The sequence below is a fragment of the Cupressus sempervirens genome, chromosome 9 (assembly GCF_028749045.1).
Source record: "Cupressus sempervirens isolate cs-2001-9-10 chromosome 9, ASM2874904v1, whole genome shotgun sequence".
Lineage (NCBI taxonomy): Eukaryota > Viridiplantae > Streptophyta > Pinopsida > Cupressales > Cupressaceae > Cupressus > Cupressus sempervirens.
This window is the reverse complement of record NC_143126.1, coordinates 592,081,994-592,101,189: the sequence shown is the minus strand read 5'-3', so window position 1 is coordinate 592,101,189 and position 19,196 is coordinate 592,081,994. Positions and strand designations below refer to the sequence as shown.

Here is a 19,196-nt window from a genome sequence, read left to right as displayed (position 1 = left end):
CAAATAAATCTTGGTAAAATATTTGGCTTCACTCAAACAATCCATTATGTCATCGATCCTCGGCATAGGAATCCTTTAATTTACTGTTACCTTGTTAATAGCTCTGGAATCAGTACATATTCTCCATTCTCCATTCTCCATTCTTCTTAGGTGCCAATACAACAGGTACAACACATGGACTCAAGCTTTCTCTGATCAAAACTTTTTGCAACAACTCCTACACTTGTTTGTTAAGCTCTTCATTCTCAGTAGGTGTTAATCTATATGGTGCTTTATTCGGCAAACCAGCTCCAAGAATCATATCCATACAATGACTTATACTTCTTACTAGCAGTAAACCGTCAAGGATATCTTCTGCAATAATCTCCTTGTACTCATTCAACAAGTTTTCAACTTTCGCTAGCACTCAGCCAACACTGTCAGCTTCTATTGTCACTTGGCTTCTATGTCTTCTGTTGCTCGACCTTTACTATTTCCTATTACTCGACCATTGGTATCACAACTTGTCCCTCTAGGAATTACAGCAAAGAAAACTTGGTTCTTCTTCATCTCCTTCTCAAATTGTTTCCCATTAACCATATAGATTCTAACAATAGTACAATTTATCTCATCTGGAACTTCAATCAGAGGCAACAATGTGTTTTTGACTCCATTTATCCAAATAGTATATTGATTCAATCTACCATCATGCACATGTTTATCATATTGCCGAGGTCTACACAGTAGAACGTGACAACAATCCATAGGCATAATATCACATGGAACTTCATCAAAGTAGTGTCCATTTTTTAATTTCACAATACGTTGCTCACTTAACAATAACTTATGCTCATCCTTGATCCATGAAACATGATAGGATTTTGGATGCCTCAATCTTCCAACTACAACTTTGTAACCAGTTCCTCAGATGCCAAATTTGTTGAACTTCCACTATCAATGATTACTTTACAACACTTCCCTGCTATCTAAAATTTGATCTTGAAAAGGCTTCTCCTCGGATAGGCTCTTCATCAACTTTCTCACTACACAGAGTTCTTCGCACAATCAAGTTTTCTCTAGCTTCAGGATCACTTGGCGGATTCACAGGTTCACCTTGAGCTACAACATTTATGTTACCATTTTCACTTTTACTAGAGCATTTACACTCAAAGGATCTATGCCCTTCTTCATCACATCTGAAACAATTACCACGAAAACCACCTCTAGGGTAAGAATTATCTCTTCCTCGGTAAGAACTAGTACCTCCTCGGTAAGAATTACCAACTTTCCACTCGGTCTTCCCTTTGTCTTCTTTCTTCCATTCAGATTTACCCTTATCTTGTGCAGAATTGTCCAACCTGCTACTTTCTCCATAAGATCTACCTCTGCCTCTCTAGAATCTACCACCTCTATCTCTTTCTCTTTGCTTATGCTTCTTTGTCTCCTCAGCTTTCAAGGCATATTGATATGCTTCTTCCACACTATACAATTTCAACTTGAATTCTAGATCTCAAACCATTCAAGTACCTAACAACTTTCTCAACCCTATCATCCACATGTCCAAATATGATGTCCAATTATAGAATTCCTCAATGTACTTCATAGTCATGTTCTTTTGTCTCAGATTTTGCATCTTCCTCAACAAGTTAACTTGCTAATCAGCAGGAAGGAACTTCTTCTTTACCTTGTTCACCATTTTCAACCAAGTTCTAATCTTTTATTTTCCTCTTCTTTGTCTATTAGTTTGCCAATGCTCCCACCACAGTGAGGCATGATCTTTTAGCCTAGTGACTGCAATCTTCACCTTCCTATTATCAGGAGTGCTTTCAGATGCAAAGAACTTCTCCCTATCAGAGATCCAATCCAACACAACATTGGTATCCAACTTTCCATCATAAGGAACAACTTCCACAACATGCTTTGAATGTGCCCGAGACAATACTCTCAACAATCTTTCCTCATCTTGATCTTCTTCAGGCTCTGGATCAGGGTTTGATGTCACTACTTCATCATCAAGATGCCCTCCTCTGCTCTGGGCTATCTCCGCAACATCTTACCTAGCTACAATCTGTCTCAACATGTCCAATATGGCATTATCAGCATTTCTTCTACCTCGAACCATCTTGACAAACAGGTTCCTGCAAGATCGTAACCATTTGCAAGTTATAGGTCAAATCCGCAGATCTACACCCTACAACCAAAAACCAATCAGGGTTTTGCACGATTCAATCTCCTCAAGGACAAACCTCAAGCTCCGATATGACCTGATGCAAGGATGGATGAATTTTAGAGCCAGAGGCACACCTAACTATCCAAACACCTTGCTGAGTAAACACAACGAAAGCAACAACACGAGAACAACACCAAGGAGAGAGAGAAACAACAATGTCTTTATAGATTTGTCAAATTATCCGCAAACATGCCTAGTTGTGAGGCCTTCCAGGTTGTGGCTAACAAAATGATTGCAAATTACAAACTCAAGATCCACAATCTTTGCAAATTCTGACTCTAAATTTGCTTCTCTATGGTTATTTGCATTTCTTTCCCAAAACTCTCTAAGCATTGCTTGATCTAAGTCTAGATACCCCTAATTACACTTGCCAAAATGACTTACAGAAGATTCTAGATCTTTACAACAGAGAAGGCCGCCCTCATAATGAGTTGCACACATCCCAATGCACGATACTCACATTAAATTCATGTGTAATGTCCCATTTTTAGCATTCATAGCATGATGTTATCGTTAGCCTATTTCCCTACGGTCTCGTAGGCTAACCAGGACATTAAAGGGGCTTAGAGGCCATTTGGCTTATATAGTTTCAGTTGTAGGTCTTTCTGAGGGGTTTTGAGGCAACTTTGGGCATACTTACTATTTATAGTAAGTCATCTTGGACATGGGCGGACATCCAGTGGCAACGGTATGTCAATGGTAATTGTTTAAAAAATCGACAAGAAAACTTGTTTATCATTGATAAAATTTGTTATGCATTGATAAAGCTATTTTATAAAGTTAAATTTAAATATTTAACTTTATTAATGCATAGACTATAGTTTGTGGGAAATATTTAAATTAAAAGAGTCCCCTTTATTTTATAACACATTGGAGACATAAGTTACATAAAGCGAGTTATGTTTTATCCCACATTGAGAAAACGAAGGATGGAGCTCTTGTGAGAACACTATAAAAGAAATGGAAGAGCTTCTTTTATGCATGGTTGGAAATATCAAAGAAATTGGAAAATTTTCTGGAGATTATGTCTCAATAGTTTGAAGGACGAAATCCCTTCAAGCTGAAAATCTTGACGCCATTGAAAGATATGGTCTTGAGATTCAACATAGTAGCAATCCGAAAAAACAGATATGAAAAAGCAGTCCGAAAAAGCACGCTGAAAAAGCGGGTACGAAAAAAGCAGTCCAAAAAGGCGGAACCGAAAAAGAAGGCTGAAAAAGCAAGTATGAAAAAGCAGTCCGAAAAAACAGAGCCGAAAAAGCAGGCCGAAAAAGCAGTTCGAAAAAAGCAAAGTAGAAGGGGTAGCATTGAAGGAAATTATTACAGCCATCTACAACCAGGTTCTTTTGTTAGTATTGCTTTTTAGGGTGTTATAAGTTTTCAGCTGTAAGTGTGCATTATACCAGCATTATCATTTTGTAATCTATGTAAATGCCAAAGTCTTGGCCATATTTCATGAGCATTGTATTTTTCATTGCAGTTAAGAAGATAATAGTTGCTGGTGTCATTTAAGCAATTTAATATCATTATTTATCAACTAGTTAGTTTGCATACCAACTGTTTGTAAAAATGCTAGTTGGCTGTAGGTGTTCATTTCTCATGCTTAGATCATATATATGCACTGAATATTGTCAAAATTAGTAGCACACTCATGTTAGGTCATTGTGTAGTCCATTGTAGTCTTCTAGCACAAGATTCTCATTGATGCAAATTGAAAAAAAAGTCATTTGAAGCTCGCTAAAATACTATATCAGTCATACATCCCTTGCATGTGAATTGTTTGATGAAATTCCTTGAGCTTTCATCAGCATTTTTTTGAGGGCAGATTAGAGGTGGGTTATTACAGTGGTATCAGAGCTTGAGTGCAAAGTGTTTGACGAAATGTCAAACAACTGAAGTATAAAAATTTTTGGTGTTTGAAGAAGTTATAACCTATTGGGGTTATTACAGTGGTATCAGAGCGGTTTCCTGCCATCCTATGGAGGTCTTATTGGGAATTTGGATTAGGCAGATAGAGAGAAAAATGTTTGACAAAATGAATGCTGGTCTAGATCAGGGAAAGGAAAGATTCCTACAGTTATTAGACACCTTAGCACAGGGACAGCGATCAGCAGAGCAGAGAGCACAGGAACAGAGTCATAGATTGGAGCTTATGATGCAGATGATGGCTCGTCAAATGGGGTTGAATGCTAATGTGGGTGGAGGAAATAATCAGAATGGTAATAACCAGAGTGGTAATAATCAGGATGGGACACATAACGGAAGCGAACAAGTTGGGAACAATTTCAGTCATGCACCCTAGCAAACTAGGACAATGAGTTCGACGCCCATTATTCCCACATTTCCTCCTAGAGCTCCAGAGCAGCCTGTACTAGAGCCCCAGATCACTGATATACAGGACCAACATAGGAAAGATTGGGAAGCCGGAGGTCTAGACTTTACTGCTGCAATTACCTTTAGGGAGTATATAGATGTGCGGATGAAGCATATGCCACGTGGACATGACAGGAACCAGAGCTATGAGCTACGGAAGAAAGTAGGGAAACTTCAGTTACCATATTATGATGGTTCGGGGAAGTCTACAGCAAGAGCTTGGGTTCAAAGGCTTGACAAATACTTTCAAATGAACCCTATGCCTGAAGAAGAAGCTATTAAGTATGTAGCAATTCACCTGGATGGGTTAGCACACGAGTGGTGGCATCATGGTATGGTCACTATGGGTCATGCACACATTACCTCATATGTGGAGTTTAAGGAGAGACTGATTGAACGTTTTGATAGGCCTAAGGATCGTACCTTCCCTATGACAGGCAGAAACTTGTATAAGGAGTTTAACAGACATGCTGATTCGATACAGGGAGACATTAGCACATCTTCAGGTAATGGTTTATCTGCATCATCTTCACAGGTAGAAGGGGTTACAGACGTTGTGCAGGTTGAGCCAGAAGGTGATATCACAGGCACACCGGATTGTGCAATTGACATAGATAGTGATTCCAGTACAGTTGGGCTGGATGAAGTTATAGCAGTTGAGGATACTGTCATGTTTGAGGATAGTACAGTTGATCAGAAAGTGAGCATTCAGGACTTTGCAGAAAATGAGTATCAGGCACAATTGGATGCTTCTTCACATGAGATAGAAGCTAGTAGCTCTTTACTTGGTTTGGCAAGCCAACTGAAGACAAGGGACAAGAATATTGTCACGACTTTATCTCATCATGACAGGATACATGGATTGATTGAGAATCACATTTGGATGATTCAATTGCAGGAGAGACAGAAAGGAGTCACAATAGGTTCTTCTTGTGACGACTTACAACAAATCAAGGAAGACATGGAGGCAATGAAGTTAAGTTACATACACCTACTTTTAGATCGCAATCATATCCTTAATCTTGCAAGGATCTATTTAGATGCAGTAAAGAAGGAGGAGAAGGAGGTTGACCGGTTTTTTCATGAGCTAGAGGATACTCGAAGTTCCTTGGTGTGTACTCAGTTGGCTCTCCAGGATTCTGAGAGACACGTGGACGAGATTTGTCTTGAGGTGAGTTCAGTTCGGGAGTTAGCGCGTATAGCAGAGACTCAGTTTTCTTTTACAGTCGGGTCTCATGTTGATGATGATATGAGTATGTCTAGCATTCACACTCCGGATTCAAAGATTGTAGACAGGTGCGTGAAGTCAGTTGGTATTGTTCACATTACTCAGGTGAGAAGTTTACTTGAATTGCCAGCTGGTTTCCGTTCATGGATTAGATGTTGGGATCCTTATCTTAGTACTTGGGATCATTTTGACCGGAGATATCTATCATTCCTTGGTAGTAGTATCTGTTGCACCATCATGGACTTGATTAGTAGTTTGCCAGGTGTAGTTCTCATCCATGTCAGCAGCTTGTTTGATGTTGGAATTAGTTTTTTCACACCTGTGTTGGGCATTGTTCATATATCCAGTCGACCATTCTTGTTGGAATGGGTTGATGATCTCTTAGACATGACAGAGTTTATAAAAAAGTCCCAGGATCTGAGTATTACAGATGATAGCTATTTTGAGGTTACTCCTTTGGACAGTGTACCAGGGATAGAGTATAGGATTTTGACCAGTCGGCACAATCATGTGTCTAGTCAGCTGAGAGTTGGCGAGCGAGACATTTCTATCGCTTGCGAGCATTTCGATGCTGCTTGTCAGTTGTTAGAAGTTTATGGATGGGATTCTCCTACTAGTGATGAGCAAGGAGGCAATTATCTTTCCTTGACAGAGATCCACTCCTTATGGGAGGCTATTCGGATTTTGAGATAGAATTATATGCAGTTGGCAGCCGACAGAGATTATCTTATGGAGTGGGGCAGTACAGCATATGACGCATTATTGGTCAAGGAAGATGAGGTGAGTGAGCTTACTCAGCAGCTCGAGGTGACTTCTGAGTTTCTTGAGAGTACACAGTTGGCTTTCGAGGAGTCACAATTTCATTTAGCTGAGGTGACCATGGAGTTAGAACGACTTCAATCTTTACCAGATTTTGTACAATCACAGACTGTGGTGTCTGGTGATCCGAGGATGTCCATGATCGAGGTTGATAGAGATAGTGGAGATGAGTATATATCTGTCCATGACACTAGTATTGGCATATTTGGTTCATTTCCACTGGAGGTAGGTTCAGCTAAGTTGGGCGCTGCAGCTGAGCATTGTGGTATGTTTGACTTGGGGGGCACAGAGACTAGTGATGTTGCTGTTGATTCTGTGCCCTTGGCTATATCATCCTCTGACTTAGCTAATGATCAGTCACAGTTGGTCGTATCACGACTACAGGATGAGTCCTTGACTGGGATTTGTTCTTTTTACCAACATTATACTACAAGGTATGTTCATCAGTTTGCATTGGATCCAAGTGTTGAGGACTTGATGGCCATCAGATTTGGTTTGGGTTCTAGTTCTTGCTATTTATCATGTGATGACTATTCGCCATCAACGATGCATGGGAGTTATGGTTATAAGACAGTGGTCAGTGATTTACAGAGTTGTGTTGATTGCAGTAGGTGTGCAGTGTGTGGATTCTCTGTATTTGGTGCAGTTTCATGCAGGAGTATTCACCGTTGTTGCAGAGTTGTATTGTACATTCCGCATAGGCCAGTGGGATGCGTTGATGGTATTTACTATGTTGGCAGTTTGGATTATCTACTCTACTTGGGTTCTGATATTTCGAGAGCTTGTTTCTCATGGGTTACTGACTTTGGAGTTTGGGTGAGTTGTATTCGCCAGTTTGATTATGGATTCCTCTTGGTTAATTTTCAGAGGTTGTTGCAGGAGCCTATATTGACTGACAGTAGTATAGTTCATGACTACATTTGGGATCCAGGTGGATTGATTGGGTTGTTGTTCGGCCATTGCTTGGGGACAAGCAATTTTGGGAAGGGCGGACTGTAATGTCCCCTTTTTAGCATTCATAGCATGATGTTGTCGTTAGCCTATTTCCCCACGGTCTCATAGGCTAACCAGGACATTAAAGGGGCTTAGAGGCCATTTGGCCTATATAGTTTCAGTTGCAGGTCTTTCTGAGGGGTTTTGAGGCAACTTTGGGCGTACTTACTATTTATAGTAAGCCATCTTGGACATGGGCAGACATCCAGTGGCAACGGTATGTTGATGGTAATTGTTTAAAAAATCGACAAGAAGACTTGTTTATCATTGATAAGATTTGTTATGCATTGATAAAGCTATTTTATAAAGTTAAATTTAAATATTTAACTTTATTAATGCATAGACTATAGTTTGTGGGAAATATTTAAATTAAAAGAGTCCCCTTTATTTTATAACACATTGGAGACATAAGTTACATAAAGCGAGTTATGTTTTATCCCACATTGAGAAAACGAAGGATGGAGCTCTTGTGAGAACACTATAAAAGAAATGGAAGAGCTTCTTTTATGCATGGTTGGAAATATCAAAGAAATTGGAGAATTTTTTGGGGATTATGTCTCAATAGTTTGAAGGACGAAATCCCTTCAAGCTGGAAATCTTGACACCATTGAAAGATATGGTCTTGAGATTCAACATAGTAGCAATCCGAAAAAACAGATACGAAAAAAGCAGTCCGAAAAGCAGGCTGAAAAAGCGGGTACGAAAAAGCAATCCGAAAAAGCAGAGCCGAAAAAGCAGTTCGAAAAAAGCAAAGCAGAAGGGGCAGCATTGAAGGAAATTATTACAGCCATCTACAACCAGGTTCTTTTGTTAGTATTGCTTTTTAGGGTGTTATAAGTTTTCAGCTGTAAGTGTGCATTATACCAGCATTATCATTTTGTAATCCATGTAAATGCCAAAGTCTTGACCATATTTCATGAGCATTGTATTTTTCATTGCAGTTAAGAAGATAATAGTTGCTGGTGTCATTTAAGCAATTTAATATCATTATTTATCAACTAGTTAGTTTGCATACCAACTGTTTGTAAAAATGCTAGTTGGCTGTAGGTGTTCATTTCTCATGCTTAGATCATATATATGCACTGAATATTGTCAAAATTAGTAGCACACTCATGTTAGGTCATTGTGTAGTCCATTGTAGTCTTCTAGCACAAGATTCTCATTGATGCAAATTGAAGAAAAAGTCATTTGAAGCTCACTGAAATACTATATCAGTCATACATCCCTTGCATGTGAATTGTTTGATGAGATTCCTTGAGCTTTCATCGGCATTTTTTTGAGGGCAGATTAGAGGTGGGTTATTACAATGGTATCAGAGCTTGCTGGCAAAGTGTTTGACGAAATGTCAAACAACTGAAGTATAAAGATTTTTGGTGTTTGAAGAAGTTATAACCTATTGGGGTTATTACATCATGACTCAAATTAAATAAACAAGTCGGCTCTCACAAAGAACGAATCACAGACAAACTCGGTCAAAGAAGGAACCGAGCATCGAAAAACCAGCGAGCTCACTCGACACTTAAAGGAACTCGACAACCATAGGACTCGGCCAAAGCAGGAACTCAGCTATCATAGGGAACTCGGTACTATTGCACTCGGCAATCACTGCGCTCTGCTAATGCTGCAACTTGGCAACAACTGCAACTCATCAATAACTAACAGAATGCACAAAGATGGGTAGTATAGCAAGGCAACCCAGGATGCTCCTACATCACAAAAGTTATATCAAGACAAAATTGGGTCCTAGATGCAAAGGGCCCATCGTATCCTTATAAAACCTAAGTATAGGACATAAGCATAGAACCATAGAATACTACTATCTATATACTATATACTATTCTATTAAAAAGTATAGCATCTTCCTCATCAAATCATTGTTGGTGATCACCATTGAGGGTCCTTCCTCTATTACGGATGACTTCCCCTTTGTCTTTTTGACCTAGTTCTCTTCCTTAAGCATTGATGCCTTAATAATAATTGGAGGAATCACCTAAAGTTTCTCCAGCTCACAATACTCAAAGTAGTCTGAAACAACATATCCTTCCTCATGCATGTAGTCTCTTACCCAAACCGCACTCATAGTTGGCACCACGTTTAGCCATCTTATAAAAGGAAGTGGATATTTCGTGCAACTGACTCCAAATGGTTCTCAAACACAGTTTTATCCTTACACATCAGAATGGGTTGCCTAATGACATCTCTATTGTTCACCAATGCTCCAAAGGGATGAGCCATATAATCATCTTGTAAGGAATTTCCAAATTTTCGTCCACACTACAGACAACATGTACTAAACCACTTGAAATTTCCCTACTTAAGATTTCCCAACACAAAGAAACTATTTCTTGTTTAGGATCCTAACCATGAGAAGAATAGCAGAGAAAATACCCATTATATCATAATTAACCCAAAAAATGAAGTCATGGTTGAAAAAATGCTCACCCATAACAATCCCAATGGCCTTGCGCAATATAGCATCTAGATGTTTGAGAAGACAATCCTATCTTTTGGGGTTAATGGGGCTACAAAATGCCTTTTGTTTTTTATCTGAACGTTAAGGGGCAAATGGTCAACTTCATAGCTAACAAAATTATCTCAGATAGATTTGTTGAAATAGTAAGTACAAGAGGGTAGGAAGGTATAAGAAGGATGCTAAATTAAGGAAAGGGAAATTTCGAGCAAATCTAAAACTTCCTAGAAATTCTAGTAAGGGATCTAAAAACCATCACTCCAGTAATTGATGGAAGAGTGAAGCATAATAACTCCATAGGGAGCTCAAGACAAAGTACATTAATGATGAAATGACCGTCCCAATAGGCCCTCACTAAAAGATAAAGCAAGTGTCTGCAGCTGATTTAAGATAAAGGGAAAATTCCTATATCCCCTCCATATATATAATCGAGCATAACTTAATGAGTGTAGGTAGTGCCAAAATCAAAAAGGTTATAATCAGGATTGGAAGTGCATAAATTGATAGACCTTATGAGCTTCCCAATTTAACTAAGTTGATTCCATCATCTCCCATATTAGCTAATTTACCAACTTTAGTATTTCCTTCTCCGAAAATGTGGTTAATAGTGCTCTTTCGAAAGGATCAAAGATTGAGGGTAGTGGGTAAAAGGGAACTTTATTTCAAACTTGGCATGCTACCTTACGCAAAGCATACCTAATTTTTGTCGAATCCCCTTCAATTTCCAATTTGTCAATATTCATCTTTCTACCCAATCTTAATCCTTCAACCAAAGCAGATATCTTTGCCATCTTATTTGTGGCATAATCAAGGGGTTTTGCTACTGAGGCAATTTCACAACCCTCCCAATTGTAAATAACACAACCAAGGCCAGTTGCCTCAGGATTACCTCTCAAGGATTCGTCAAAGCTCAATTTAAACCATCCTCTTTTAGGTATTTTCCAAACACATGCAAGTCTTTCCTTAGCGTTACCCTGATTATCAAACCTAATAACGGCTGGTAGTTTTAGTCCTACCCATCTCCCCCACCTCTTTTCATCCCAATGGGACATGTTGACTTCTTTAGATGTATTGTTATGAATTTTTTTATTGACTATTTCCGCCACAACTACTTCGATTTAACTGATGAGTTGTTGGATTTCCATTCTCTTATCTTTAAAGATTTGATGATTTATTTCCTTCCAAAGTTCCTAGATTATGATAGAAGGGATAATTGTCCAAAGTATGTTATAATGCTATGACTGTGTAATCTAGGCCAGCACTGGAAAATACCAGTATACTAGTTCGAAGAGTAGTTACTCATCCCGATTTCTCGCATAGTCATTGCCAACATTTAATTGAGATTGGAATTTAGTAAAATGTGATCTGCAATTTGTTGATCACTTTCACAAAGTGGCCATCTACTTGGCCTTCATAACCCATTTTCATAAACCTACCCATTGTAAGTATTTTCTTCTAGAGGGAAATCTAGGAAAATATTCCTACTTTAGGTAGACAATTTTTGTCTTTGCGTAAGTTGAACGGAAGATCAGATTCTTGTCTAAGGTGTTGCTTCATTAGAACTTTGTAACTGTCTTTTGAGTTATATCCTCGTCTTAGACCCACCCCAGACCAACCTATCCTCCTTGTTTAGAGAAATACATTTGTTCCTAAGAGTTTCAGTTATAACTTGTTTCTCCCCCTTCAGGATGTCAACATTGCCAGATGATTTCCATCTCCATCCTAAGGTTTTATTGGTGTTGGCTAATTTAATATGATCCTTAACATATGTCCCGCATGAAGATTGCAATGTCCTATTGGACTGCTCGAGGTTATATGAACTCTCTAATTTCTTATATCCACCCCAAGAATCTTCCTTGAGTAGAGCCTCTTTCCCATTACCCAAGTTCCACGATAGTTTGCTTGAAATTAGTTCTCTACAATCTGTCATGAAGTTCCAAGTCCGTGATCCCCTAGGGGGGACCGGCCATCTTGAATAAATTCACGGTATCCCTACCTCTCAAATATTTGAATCTAAGGAATTTTGCCCACTTCAGATTTGGGTTGCTAAAAGTTCTCCAAATCAGCTTGCCTCCTAGAGCCCTTCTTTAGATTTTAATATTTTTTTATTCCCTAGCACTTCTTTAGATTTTAATATTTTTTATTCCCAAGCCCCCTTCTTCCTTAGGTGTGCAAATGGTGTCCCAAGCTACCAATGCCAACTTATTCATTTCAGCAATCCCTTGCCAAAAGAAGGATCTCAGAGTCTTATTAATTTCAACTGTTTTCGCGAAAGGCAAGTCAATACAGGAAAGTTGATAAATGGGGATAGCCGCCAAAACTGACTTAATCAATGTTGATTTCCCAACAAAGGATAACTACCCCCCTCTTCCAAGATTTTGTCCTCCTTTTGACTTTTGAAATGATATGGTCTCGTTCCACATTTGCCAACCAAGATATTCACAAGGTAACTTCCCTTGTTTGAAGTTCAGACTTCTATAAATATCCCCTTCTATTTCAAGATTTGTGTTAAAAAGGAAAATTTCTAATTTGGTCTCATTGATTCCTTGGCCAAATACCTTAGCATGGGAATCTAGAGTAGTTTTAAACATCGTAGCCTCTTCAACGCTACTTTCACTGTAGAGCATAGTATCATCAACAAATTGTTGATAACTGGTAAGGTCCAATTCAGTAGTGATTCCAATTTCGTTTATCTGCTCTTTCTCTCTAGCCTTTGAAATTAATCCTCCCAAAGCTTCCACAATAATAATGAAAAGAAAAGAAGATAGAGGATTTTCCTGTCTAATACCTCTGGAACTATCAAAAAATCCTTTTGAAGTACCACTGACCAAAACTCAGAACTTTGGGCTTGAGATGCATTAAAATATAAGGTTGATCCATTGTTTTGCAAAGCCAAAATTTTATAACACCTCGCATAGGAACCTCCAGTCTACTTCGTCAAATGCCTTAATAATGTCAAGTTTAAATAGCATGCTAAGGTTCTTATTTTATATGATTGAATACATCACCTCTTGGGCAATTATCACCCCATCATAAATTGATCTGCCTAGAACAAACCTAGTTTGTTCCACATATCATCCAATTTGTTCCTCACTAATGATATGTGGAAAGACTTTCTCGTTTCTATTTGCTAATGTTTTGGTTAAGATTTGTAGCATAACGAGATTGATCTAAAATGCTCAACAGTTTCATCTTCATCTTCCTTAGGGATGAGTGTAAGGTGTTAATGAATTGTAGCTTTAGTGAAATTATTCCCATCGATGAAATCAAATGCATGAGGCATATCAACCTTTAGCATTTGATTACTATCCCTCTTTTGTATACTGCTATGATTACACAACAACACACACATATTATTAAATATACATATATACTTGATTGAGTGTGCTAAAACAATTATATATACATATAATATACATGTATTATAATAGAGTGAATTATAATAAAAGAGCCCATGTAATATTATAAAGTAATATTACGATTACTTTATAATAGAAAAAATTATAATAAAGGGACAAATGAAACCCTAATTCGAAATTAGGGTTAGACCTGTAAATCGAAGTGAATAAAAGAACCTTTTGGGCTCATTTGGAGGCATCCAAGTCATTATTTTCATCACAGATTCAAGGCAAAGCTCTGATTTTCAGAATTGCAGCCATATTGTGAAATGTTGGATGCATGTATAATTGATAGAACCGGTTGTTCTGAGAATTCCTAACACCTGGGACTCACCCAGCTGTGTAGCCATGAAAAAGGGTGGTGAAGTGAAAGAGAGGAATCTATAATAATATGAAACAGTATCAGATATGACATAACAATGTTTATCATTTTTAATATGAATTAATTAATAGCTCATGCACATTCTTGTTATTGTGATCTCCTGCTACCAAGTTGTATGGTGAGTTAAATACCAGGATGCCCAGTGGATGGTAGGATGACCCCTGCCTATTTCGGGTAAGGAGGGCCCTTCTCGTTAGAGATCGTGAGGGGATAAGATTTGGTCCGAGGTTGGGTGGTTAAGCCCCTGACAATGTTTCACCTCTCCCCAAGATGTCAGTCGTGAGTCAAATAGAGATAAGCTATGTAGTCAATTGTTTAACAGAAACAGGTATTATCATTTTTATTTATGAGGAGGTAAGATTAAATTGAGTTAATTCATTGTTACCGTTATTTTACACCTAGATGCAAGAGATAAATTCATGGATTGTTTTTCATTTATATGAATATTGAATATAAGTATATTTCTAATCTTGTGTTATTGTCATAGTTAAGTAATCGGAAGGAAAAAAAATTGAAGCACTAATCGATTGAGTGATAATTGGAACCCTAAATGATACAGTGGTATCAGGAGCTCTAACTGAATCAGTAGTATTAGAAGCCCTAAGTGATACAGCGGTATTAGAAGTCCTAAATGATCTGATGGTAAACAATGCCCTAGTTGATACAGTGGTATGTGATGCCCTAATTTTAAATATATCGGTATTTAATTGTAATCATCATTTGATTTTGAGATAGTGGTTTTTAAATGATATTCATCATTTGATTTTTATTTAATAGTATTCGATAGAAGTCGTTTTGTGATATTGTTATAGAGGTATTTGTGGACTAACCCGGGTGGTTGCAGAAGCATCCCTAGTTTTGATTTTGATTTTGATCTCAGTTTCCATGGTATGTGGATTTCAATTTCTATAGTAATTTGATTTGATGGTGTTTCAAGTTTTTTAGGAAATTTTGTCCAACTAATTTTAACGGTAAATTTTATTCACATGAACATGAATGACATAACTGACTTCCTATGAAACGAAGTAATAACTGTTTTTCTTTGAATATGTTACTAGTTAATTAAGACCCGAAAACTCGGGATGTTACACTAGGGCCCATAAAATGAAGTTTCACTTAGTAATAAGAGCTATAATATTATACATTACAAAAATTGCACTTCAAAATAAATCGCCCCCTCCAAGAAGTTGTGAAATTCTTATTGTAAGTCTCCATCAACTTTGAATTCTTGACTACCCTCCCCACCCATTGAATTGACTACTAGCCATTGTTACAATCTATATAAAAAAAATAAAAAATACTTGAAAAACTTCTTCACAAAATTGAAAAAACTCATCAAAAGACTAAAGAATAGGGTGTCAATGCATACCTTAAACACTTCAATCTCCTTTGTGGAAGCTATTTGGAATTCCACAACCGATCTCCTTCAAATATAATCACCCCCCTTCAAAATGCCAAGATGGAAAGAAAATTGTGATAGCAAAAATGAAATGTAAGTGTGTTTGAAGGCCACATAATAGGTTTTTAAGTTTTGGCTCACTTTTTCTAAGGCGGGCTTGTGGGTTTGTATGGGTGCGCACAAGGTGCATACCTACCATAGGGGGTGTGCCATAGTGTTGGGTGTGTACCTTGGCCACTGGGGAACACATATCCACAAACGTACAAAACCAAGTGTACCTACACTCGGTTTGAGGCCTATGGGTATGAACCCTACAACTTCTCATCAAGGATCATCATGAAACAAGGGAATACTCAACACAGGTGAAAGGAAGTAATGCAGTAAATCAAGATAGGTTCTATATCTTTTGAATCATTCTTAAGATTTAAATTGAATATTATAATGAAGTATTTTCATATTTGATAAGTTTATATTTATAAATATATTAAAGTTCTCACTTCAAATTGCAATTACTCGTTTAGGACTAAATAGAGGTAGATCCCAATTGTGGACATTTCAAATTGAATAGAGATGAAGCAAAATGAACCACTCTACTAAATCTTCTCACCTTTGCTTTAAGTCCCAAAGATTAGAGTTTTCACTTCTAAGCTCCTTTTGTGACATCAAGAGTAGCCTAATATAGAGATGTTGAAGTTGCTCAAGGGTACAAGACAACACTTAACAGGCTATTCAACATTGTTAGATAGAAATGGACTTGCCTCGAACTTGACAAGTTGGTTTTTGGCTGACTGGGACTGAACACCAAAACTCGAGAAAAGCTTGGCGAAGAGGAAAAACTATGAAATATAGATTTTTTAGAATTCAAAACTTGTTACATATGCTCTGTTTAATAAATACCTAAAATAAGATTTTGAGACACATAAAACTGTGCAAATAGAAGCTACTTTGACCATATGCACAAGTATACATCAATAATAACAGTATAAAAATGAATTTCAATTTTTGGCTGAAGGAAACAACATTGGTAGATAAAAAGATTTGGGGTGGGGTGCCAAATGGATACAAATCTCATAGATTATGAAAAAGGCTAAACAGGCAATTAGTTTTCATGGTTTCACCTAAAAACTATGACAGTAACAATCACATTAAAATAGAACTAAACTGGAAATTTTTTTCTTTAAAATTTTTTAAAAATAGTAAATTTTACCTACCCCTTGGTAGGTTTACATTATTTAAAGGAAGGTAGCACTTGATAAGTATAAAACTATAAAACTATAAGACCATAAGAACTACACTGCAGATAGAAGGATAATGTACTAAAAAAGCCCAAGGTAGCACAGAAATAACTTCTTGTAATTTTGAAGGAGATTGCATTGAACAAGAAGCAAAACAGGAAAATATCGCAGTCCCATGAATTTGAAGCAACTACAAGACAAAACCATTAGTTTTTAAGAATAAATAACAGCGAAGTGCACCTCTTCTACAGGAAAATCTGAAAGTTACATGGTACACATCTACCTCTATCAAGGATGATACAGTCATTGTAGTAGATATCATAGCGTGTCAACCATCCACCAGTCCCATGGCCACCAAATACTAAAAGCTGCAGAAAGGATTGAGCCGTGATTAAATCCATGCAAAAAGTACTTTAGAATCATTTCCAGATTCTTTAATTATTTTTAAAATTTCAGATGGTTAACAAATAAATTAATATATAATAAGCCCAAAGGCCACAATCCCAGAAAAATTACTATAACCATGTCAGAAGCAAACTGAATCTTCCAAAAACCCAAAAAGAGGTAAAATTTTGTGTCTCATACTACATACTACAATGATAAGACACTACAAATGACACCAGAAGTCAGCCTGTAAGAAATAGTATTATATCAGAAGAACAGCACGTCCATTTTGAGGTTTTCTTAATAAACTTGGAGCTTCGATAAAATCTTTTTCTCCTCATTGGAGTTCCTCCTTTTTTCTAGCTCCTCCAGTTTAAGACCCCAGATGCTAAGTCAAGCAAATACTAGCATTATGATCAACAAACACCTTGATGAATTATGTTCTGTTCTGGCCACTAACTCATCATCTTTCCTCACCCGCCCACTCTGGTAATCAAGAGGAAGATAATAATATTTGGTGTCCTCCCCAGAAGGGTTTTTCCAACATAATTTCAATGGGACCTCCAATAGTAATCTTAGCAAAGCAGTCAGTAGTGTGATTCTAAGAGATAAATACGGTAGTTTCCTGTATGGGGATTTTTTCTTCTTTGGCAATAAAGCTAATAATCGGGTGTAATTGGAGGCGTAATAGCAGAGATTGGTATAGCAATATCAGACAACCTCCAATATGTGTTGGTAGAGGAAGACTGTATTAGTTGTAAATGCTCCAAAAAGAGGCTTTTGTCCTAATTACCATTTTATTCATTTTGTGGAAGAGACGCAAAGCTAATAGGGAGAATATCACTGCTACATGTTTTAAACATTGTCAGAGAAATCCAAATGCTGCAAAACATACTCAGCTAATATGGGAACAGCAGGATCCTCTGATGGTTAAGTATAGCTCTTATGCTGATTCTTTGCAAGAGTTATAAACGCAAATTCATCAACAACCTCCATGAATCTGTTTGGAACTTTGATCGTTGCAATGATCATGCATAGACTCCACATTCTAGATTTGTTTGAAATATGCCAACAGAGAGAGTATTTACATCATTTATCGCAATAACTCTTTGGTGATTTCAACTGTGGTGATTGGAAGCTAATAATCGTATATTATTTAAATTGTAGCTGATTGGAGATGACTTCAGATCTGGCAAACTCAAGGTGTGCTACAGTTATGTGTAGGAAGTAATTGATCTTGTGGTAGTGGAGGTTTTGGCTCTTACATTATATTCTCAACTTCATTATGGTGCAATATGAACCTAAATACATCTTAGGTGGTTTTCTCACAGATGGTAACGTCTTCTTGTTTATAGGAAGCATTGTCAGCAAGTGGGGTGCAGACAAAAAAAGAGAAATCATGATGGAAGCGTCATGATGGAGATATACACTGTATTTTCACTTTGGGAGTAAAGTGGCTTTAAGGTTTGTTTCAGTAGTATTGAGAGAGTATGGTTTGGGATACAGCACGAGGATAAAATGCACTGTAGCAGTTCATTGAAAGCAAGAGGCACCAGAGGTTTAGGCAAGCATGGATGGGCTGGTAGACACTCAAATTACTAATCATGGAGTGCACTCTGAACCAAGAGGTCAATGCCATGAAGGAATGGGTGAATTGTTAGCCGAAGGATCATGCAGATTTGCAAGAGAAGCTGAAGGCTAGGGTGAAGGACCCACAAAAAGTTGGAGAGGATAAATCCTGGAGTGAGGAATGTAATTCAAATGTGTTGTTGGATGAGAGAATTGGGGAATTCATTCCTCCAGTGCTATGGTGATTTGATAGTTCTTGGCTAGCCCTTACATGGGTTTAAGATGTGTAGATGTTTATTTGATTGTTCTTAATTTGGGTAATGTCTTCCACAATGCTCGGTTGTAAATGATTTTTGAATGTTTTGCTTCGAAAACTGCTAAGTTTAGCAAACGGCTATTTGAGGCTTGGTTCAGGGTGGAAAGAAAATTGTGTGCATTGCACTGGTTGACAAGGGTAACTGTGAAGATGGCAAAGTTATCAAAGTGTCCAATTTGTAGAAAGGATGACAGGTTTTTGATGTAATTACAATTTAGGTAGAATGGGTTTTATTTTCAGAGAATTTTGTAACCATTCTAGTAATAAGTAGTGATGCTACATGTCTAGAGGGGTCTTGTCTCAGGGAATGATTGAAGTTTTGATGAATGTGGTGTGTAATGGTGACTCAATGTTGCTGCGCTGTGAAGTTTTTGTTTTTGTACAGAGGCAGACTTATGCATTTTGTTTGGCATGACAAAAA

At 37.5% G+C, this 19,196-nt stretch overlaps 1 protein-coding gene across 4 annotated transcripts in view; it reads right to left on the bottom strand.

Annotated features, from left to right (window-relative positions):
- The window catches only part of LOC149540067 (Galactose oxidase/kelch repeat superfamily protein), a 289,836-nt gene that overhangs the window by 99,671 nt on the left and 170,969 nt on the right, over positions 1-19,196 (bottom strand). For all 4 annotated transcript variants that reach the window (XR_016356343.1, XM_089801257.1, XM_089801256.1 and 1 more), the window contains one exon: positions 16,790-16,874. Coding sequence is in view for 3 of the 4 variants with exons in the window: in XM_089801257.1 (XP_089657383.1) it covers positions 16,790-16,874 (85 nt within the window). In the remaining variant the exon portion in view is untranslated. The remainder of the gene's footprint in view (positions 1-16,789; positions 16,875-19,196) is intronic.